Here is a 7724-nt window from a genome sequence, read left to right on the forward strand (position 1 = left end):
TTGATAAATATTGCATTTTTCCTTTATACACAAAATTCCAACCTACTACGTACTTAAGAGCCTAACGCAAATATATAATGGCGAGCTGAATTTCATTACCCAAAATATTACTTATAAAACCATGAAAGGAAAAAAAATAATTACATGAATAACTTTTTTAAAATGCAATATTTCAAAATAAATGTTGTTCTAAATTCTTTCAAAAATAACATTTTTGTAAATTATAAACAGTTATTTGAGATTATTTTTCTTATAAATTAAACCGTAAACAACAACCATAGTTGAATAGAGTGCACAATAATAACAATGTTTTAAAACATCTGTAAATGTCAAATAAATGATTATTTAATTTGGAAAAACACTATTTGTGAAAGAAAAAAAAAATTAGGCATGTTATTCATATAATAAGTTTTAAGAGATGTATAGGCTTTAAAAAAAAAAAGAAGAGGACTTATCTATAAAATAAGTATAAAACAAAGGACCAAAGTGCAATAATAATTTCACAAAATCCACTACTCTAGTGTGTGACTCGCTTCAATTTGCCACCAAAAAAAAAAAACAAGACAAACTCAATTCCTCTTCACAGAACACACAAACACAGAGAGTCTAGAGAGAGAAAGTGAGGCGAGGCATGGGTTCGAGGAGAGAGAGAGACATCGACGACCTTCCGAAGAACCCGGCGAACTACACGGCTCTGACTCCGCTGGGGTTCCTAGAGCGCTCCGCTACGGTTCACCCCACTAGAACCTCCGTGGTCCACGGATCTCGACGCTACACGTGGCAACAGACCTACGAGAGGTGTCGCCGATTGGCCTCAGCTCTCTCCAAGCGCTCTATCGGACCAGGCTCTACGGTACGATTCACTCATCGGTTCTCTAATATGTTTTCGGTTGACTTTACGCTTTAATAAATCGTGATTTATGAGTTTATGAAATGTTATAAGTGCTCGGAAATGAGAAGATTTGATAGATTTTTTTTTTTTTAGGGTTTTACAGTGAGAAGTTTGATTATTTGATTTTGTGAGTCTTATTGTTTTTGAAGCTCGAGACTTTTTGGTTTGACTTTTTTGTTTTTAATTTATTACGACTCTTAAATGTTAAGCTTAATATAAAATATGTACTGGATTCCCAGTACTTTAAGGTTTGGTAAGTACAAAAAAAGGAAAAAAAAAAAGAATCTTGAAAGCTCAATTGGAAAAAGTTTGAAAGCAATGAAAAAAGAGTTGAATGATATTCATACACTTAAGCGTCACATTTAAATCAACTTTTTTAATACCTCAGAATTGAATCTCGGACATGTGAAGTTTTAATAGAGAATTTAGTAGATATTTTTTTTTGAAGGATAGCTTTGCTTTAGGAATGAACTCACGACCTCCACTGGTGATGTGAAATTTAGTATATTTAACAGTCTCGAATTTGAGTGGAAAAATTTATCAGACTAAACCTTGTTGCTTTTAAAAAACTTGAGACATTTGGTTGATTTTTCGTTTTTTAAAATCATGAAAACACTAAAAAAAAAAAATGAAGTGTCTTTGGAAATCAAACTTGAGACATGATGGTCAGACTTTTTTTTCGTTTTCGAAGACCATTAAACTAGAACCTTAACTTAATAAAAAAAAAAAATCCAAATCTCGAAAGCTCAAATTGAGAAGTCCGAAAGCAAAAAACTCAATTTACCATAGCCGATTCTTCGATTCCTTGAGCTTCTATTACCATGTGTTGTGGATCAAAACCTCGTCACCTCTAAAACTCGAGACATTTTTCTTCGATTTTCAAGATCATGAACTCTCTGTCTCACGGGAGTAGGACATGGATAGTATTTTTTTTTTGTACCAAAATTGTTTTTTTTTTCTTCACATCTATCACCAAACTTATCACAAAATACAAAACACTAAATTTCGTGACAAATTTGTCATAAAAAAAATAGTATTTTGTGACAAGTTTAATCATAAATGTGAAAAACAAATACTTGATTTCGTAACAAACAAAACCAACCATTTTTTTTTTACACATCTATTATCAAATTCGTCACGAAAAATAAAATACTGAACTTCATTAGAATTTTGACATAAAAAACGGAATTTCGTTACAAGTTTGTTAATAGATGCGAGAAAAGAAAAAAAAAAAGAAAAAAAGAATGCAAGCCCCTAATATTCACGTCCGATTTTCCAGTCTCGATCTTGGTTACTTATAGGCGGCGGTGAAAAATAAAAACTAGATTTCTCGACAAACAAACAAATCTATAACCAAATTTGCCACACAAAAAAAAAAAAAAATTGAAATCACAATTTTTGACAAAAAAAAAAATCGTAATTTTATAACAAGTTTGTTCCTAAAACTCTCAACTAAATTCTGAAAAAAATCATGGCTATTGATGAAATAGGTGGCGGTGATCGCTCCGAACATTCCGGCGATGTACGAGGCCCACTTCGGCGTCCCGATGTCGGGGGCGGTGGTGAACTGCGTGAACATCCGTCTCAACGCCGCCACGGTGGCGTTCCTCCTCTCCCACTCCGGGTCCCGCCTCGTCATCGTCGACCAAGAGTTCTTCCCCTTAGCCGAGGAAGCCCTCTCGATGATCCCCTCCGACCAACCCCACGGTAACCAACCCCCCCTATTGGTGGTGGTGGGCGACGAGGCGTTGGGCGACCCGGGGGCGTTGGAGAAGGCGGTGGGGACGGGAGCGGTGGAGTACGAGGAGTTCCTGGGGTCGGGGGACCCGGGGTTCGAGTGGGCCCCGCCGGAGGACGAGTGGGAGAGCATCGCGTTGGGGTACACCTCGGGGACGACGGCGAGCCCCAAAGGGGTGGTGCTGAGTCACCGCGGGGCCCACCTGATGGCGCTGAGCGCGGGGCTCGTGTGGGGGATGGGCGAGGGTGCGGTGTACCTCTGGACGCTCCCGATGTTCCACTGCAACGGATGGTGCTACGCGTGGACCCTCGCCGCCCTGTCCGGGACCAGCATTTGTCTCAGACAGGTAATTAATGGTTTTGAATTCGGTCTAGTTCAACCAAAAAAATTGAAAAATAGCCAACTTAAACGTTTGATATTGCTAAATAGCCAATGTTTGGTAAATATTAGGTAAATAGCCATAAATGATGACCTGGCTTAATATGGCAGTTGCTATTTACTTAATATTTACGTTTGTAAATATATAAAATTGGCTATTTACCTAATATTTACCAAATCTTGGCTATTTAGCAATTCTCAACGTTTAAGTTGGCTATTTTGCTAAATTACCCTTTTTTTTTTACTAGATATTTAGTAATTAGTAATTAGCATTTGCCTCAGACAGGTCTGCCTTCGTTTGTTTTTTCAGGCTCTCTTTCCGTGGTTTATTTAACAGTTTGAAATTGGTCTAGTTCACCTTGTTACCATTTTTTGGGGCTAGGAATTTAGAAATTAGTTTAGTAAAGGAATGAGAGCAGACAGGGTTGATGTTATTGGAGGGGGATATAAGTAATTTTCTTTCCTTGATTATATTTTAGTTATTCAATTCACTTTTTTTTTTGGGCAGTTTTTCCCTCGTTTATTTAACAGTTCTGATTTGGTCTAGTTTCACAATCACATTACTACCATTTTTTTGTTTATTTTTGGACTAGGTATTTAGTGATTAGTAAAGGAATGAGACGGGCTGGGTTGATATAATCGGAGGGGTGTATCAGTGATTTTATTTCCTTAATCATATTTAAGTTAAAATAGATCATTTTAGGGCGGGTCATTAGCATTCAGAGTACTTAGTCGAATCTGGATCTGCGTCCCCTTTTTTTTGTTCTCTCTCGTTCCATGGAGAGACTCCGGTTAAATTATGACACGCCATCCTCTGCGAACAAAAAGAAAGAAAAAAAAGAAAAGGAGACAGATGATCCGAGTTCGTACTCGATATCAATTAAGAGTTACCAATTTTTTTTTCATTTTTAAACAATCCCAGTTCTATCAAATCAGTTAGAATCCGGATCTTCTGTCCTTTTTTTTGCGTCTGCTTTCTGTGCCTCTCCAATCAAATCACGACACGTCATCCCTTGTGAATAAAATAAAAAAATATAATAACCGCGAGAGAAGATTGACTTTGACTTTGACTTTGACCAGGTGACGGCGAAGGCGGTGTACTCGGCGATCGCGGAGCACGGCGTGACCCACTTCTGCGCGGCCCCGGTGGTGCTCAACACGATAGTCCACGCTCCGGCGGAGGAGACGATCCTCCCTCTGCGCCACGTCGTCAACGTCATGACCGCCGGGGCGGCCCCACCACCGTCGTTGCTGGCGGCCATGTCCGACCGCGGCTTCAAGGTCGCCCACACCTACGGCCTCTCCGAGACCTACGGCCCCTCCACCATCTGCGCCTGGAAGCCCGAGTGGGACCCGCTCCCCCTCGAAGAGCGGGCCCGCCTCAACGCCCGCCAGGGCGTCCGATACGTCGCCCTCGAGCGCCTCGACGTCGTCGACACCCAGACCATGAAACCCGTCCCGGCCGACGGAGCCACGGTCGGGGAGATCGTGATGAGTGGGAACGCCGTGATGAAGGGTTATCTGAAGAACCCGAAAGCCAACGAGGAGTGCTTCGCCGGAGGCTGGTTTCACTCCGGCGACCTCGCGGTGAAGCACCCCGATGGGTACGTCTAATGATGGGCAAAATGATTTTAACTTCAATATTATTTTTTGGGAAAAAAAAATATACAACATAGCCCTTTGAAATTTATAGATTTGCAAAATAGTAAGTAGATAAATTCACGTTTTCAAAAAAATTTTGACAGTCAAGGTTAAATTTTTTGACGATTAATATAAGTAATTTATCACTTTAAAAATAATTACTCTATGAGTCAATTTTTTTTTTTTTTTTTAGAAATCAGGTTACTGCACGTCTTGGCAATTTCACTAAATTAAGACAAACTTTGGTTATTTTGCAAATTGATAACTTTAAATTGACTATTTAGTTACATCACTCTATTTTTTGTTGGTAGTTAATCAAGGTCAACCATGAAATAACCAGTTAAAATTATAAAAATGCAAATTAATCGACCGGTTAATTATAAGTTTATAACTGGTCAAAAATGCCCGCGTTTAGGTACATCGAGATCAAGGACCGGTCGAAGGACATCATCATCTCGGGCGGGGAGAACATAAGCAGCGTCGAGATCGAGAACATTTTGTATAACCACCCGGCGGTGCTCGAGGCCTCGGTCGTGGCCCGGCCCGACGACAGGTGGGGCGAGTCTCCGTGCGCCTTCGTGACGCCCAAACCCGGGTTCGGGCCCGAAGACGAGGCCCGATTGGGGGAAGATATCATGGGGTTTTGCCGGGCCAAGATGCCGCGGTATTGGGTCCCGAAATCCGTGGTGTTCGGTCCGTTGCCGAAGACCGCGACCGGGAAAATTCAAAAGCACTTGCTTAGAGCCAAGGCCAAGGAGATGGGATCTCTCAAGATGAGCAAGATATAAAAGAGTTTGTGTTATTGATTGTTGTTGGTAAATAAATAATAAATAAGTCTCTTGTTGTACCTTTTAGTAATTTTGTCATGTTTGTATTTTTGGGTCATTTCATTGTGGTTGGTTTTATCATTTTTAGCCTTTTTTTAATAAGTAATGAGATATGACATATGAGACCATGGAGATTGTAAGACCATCTTTAATGGTAAACAAATATCATATTTGCTTAATTTGTCACATAAGCAATTTAAGCTACAACTAATTTAAGTAAATTTGTTCTCTATTGGTAAGCTAAATCACTCTCCTAGTTTAATTTTATCCCATATGTCAATAATTAATATTTTATTATTATTTTCTATTTAATTCCCACTTATTAAATAAAAAAAAATAAAAAATTGATCAATTTAATTTGCTAAGCTAGTAGTTTAGTTAAGCAAAGTAACTTAGTTAAGCTAATAGATAAAGTGTAAAATAATGGTAAGTAACTAGTTTACAACTTTTGTTAATTGCTAGCAAGTCCTCACAATTGTTAAGCTACAAACCATTAAAGATGCTATGATGACTCGAAATTCTATACATGTGATTTGACTTTTGGAGTGAGTGAACCAATTAGTGAACATTGATCAAAATTCAAAAGCAAGAGACAAAAAGTAGTGTACTAATTTTCAAGGTGAGTAAAGTTAATCACGTCGTAAGTAGGCAAAACTCTTTTAGTACCAATAGAAAGTCAGAAACTGATTTCTAATATCCTACGGAACTTATTAAAGAAGATAAGAAAAGCTTCAAGCATGTATAAATATAATGTATGCATGAGAATTGGCTACTTGGCGTGGCTATCCTTACGTTGAATATTTCAAAGGATAAGAATACAAATCAATCAATCACTCTCTCTTATTTACGTATTTATATTTTATATCATACATGACAAGCGAAAGATTGTTCTCATCCATATACATGATATAAAATACATATATCTATACTGTTTTATTTGTTCTCATCTTAATTATAAGGTTGCCAAAAAATCCAAGCTTCATAAATTGGGTCCCATATCTTTTTTTCTTTTCTTTCTATGGATATCAGATAAACTGAAGTGACATTTAATGCCACATTCTATGTTTGCCTTTGAGGAAGAGCAAGTAGGGTTAATTGGTTGGCTTAGCTATAGCCATGACCATGCAAAAAAGCAAAGTAATAACAACCAAACTGAATTATTACCAATTCCCATATCATAGACCGTCATTTAGCAACCCAAACAAGGGATTACAAGGATGGGGTATTTAATGCTAGCCAACTATTTCACTTCAGTCTACATTTTGTTCTTCTCTACCAAAGAGGAACTTTGGAAAAAAATATGAACAATAATGCATTTTTATTAAATTTGGTTTATATTTTAATAGCTCTAAAAATTGGCAATATATGACTTGATGGACTAAAATACTCTTTCAGGCTAAATTAATTGATAAAACGATGATATTAACTTTGAAGGGTATTTTGTTCTTGCGAATTATATTTTTCAAATTGCTTATATTTGACATTTTTGGATAGAAATCAGCTTATATATGGTATTGATTTCTCTTTCTATTTAGTCTTATCATAACAACGAAAGCAAATCATTCAAGTGTACAACTGAAGGAAATAATAAATGAAATTATGAAACAACCCATATCAAAGTATAATGATGACATCAAAGTTAGTTAAGGAGATATATATTGAAAGGTTGTTTTACTTTTATTAACAAGAAAAGATAACATGACAACTTTCTTGGGGCCAGAAGTAGGTTTCATTGTATTGTCAAGCTTTAATCACTTTAGTTATGGTTATTATTCCACAACAAACATAATATAGATTGCTTAATTTTTTAGAGGTTTGTTACGGCAATATTTTGACGAGTGTAGTGAAAAACCTTTCATGACGTTCAAAAAACATATAACATGACGTTAACTAATAGGTATATTTTCAATATAATCGACATGTTTATGAAAAATTAAGTAATAGAGCGTCGTTATAGTAGCGCCGTTAAAAGTGTTTATGTTTTATGGTGACATCAAACAATCAAAATTTACATATCATAGAGTGCTTGAAATAAATAATAACTAATTACTGTTCAACGAATCTGAAAAAATAAATCCAGGGTGTTATAAGCTGAAACTAGATTCAAAATCGATTAAAATTGGTTATCTTGTGCATCAAGCGGCGGATTTAATTAATCAATGATTCTTACATTATTATAAAAGAAAATCTAGATCGAATATGTTAGATATGTATTAAATAAAACGATAGTAGCTTGACATTTGTACAA

At 37.0% G+C, this 7724-nt stretch overlaps 1 protein-coding gene across 1 annotated transcript; it reads left to right on the forward strand.

The window, feature by feature from the left end:
- Nucleotides 1-544: 544 nt before the first annotated feature.
- Nucleotides 545-5697, forward strand: AAE7 (acyl-activating enzyme 7). Its single transcript, XM_089617411.1, has 4 exons — nt 545-853; nt 2383-2976; nt 4089-4612; nt 5065-5697. Exons 1-4 carry the CDS (start codon nt 632-634, stop codon nt 5435-5437), a joined length of 1713 nt encoding a protein of 570 aa, XP_089473537.1. The 5' UTR covers nt 545-631; the 3' UTR covers nt 5438-5697.
- The last annotated feature ends 2027 nt before the right edge of the window (nt 5698-7724 follow it).

Source organism: Urtica dioica, chromosome 6 (assembly GCF_054948205.1).
Source record: "Urtica dioica subsp. dioica isolate 48M chromosome 6, U.dioica_male_clone48M_v1_H2, whole genome shotgun sequence".
In the NCBI taxonomy this organism is placed as follows: Eukaryota; Viridiplantae; Streptophyta; class Magnoliopsida; order Rosales; family Urticaceae; genus Urtica; species Urtica dioica.

Excerpts from the sequence above, each read along its gene's own strand:
- AAE7 (XM_089617411.1), top strand. The coding sequence starts at position 632 with ATGGGTTCGAGGAGAGAGAGAGACATCGACGACCTTCCGAAGAACCCG. Across the intron at positions 854-2,382 it reads CTATCGGACCAGGCTCTACG|GTGGCGGTGATCGCTCCGAA; the intron begins GTACGATTCACT and ends TTGATGAAATAG. Across the intron at positions 2,977-4,088 it reads CCAGCATTTGTCTCAGACAG|GTGACGGCGAAGGCGGTGTA; the intron begins GTAATTAATGGT and ends GACTTTGACCAG.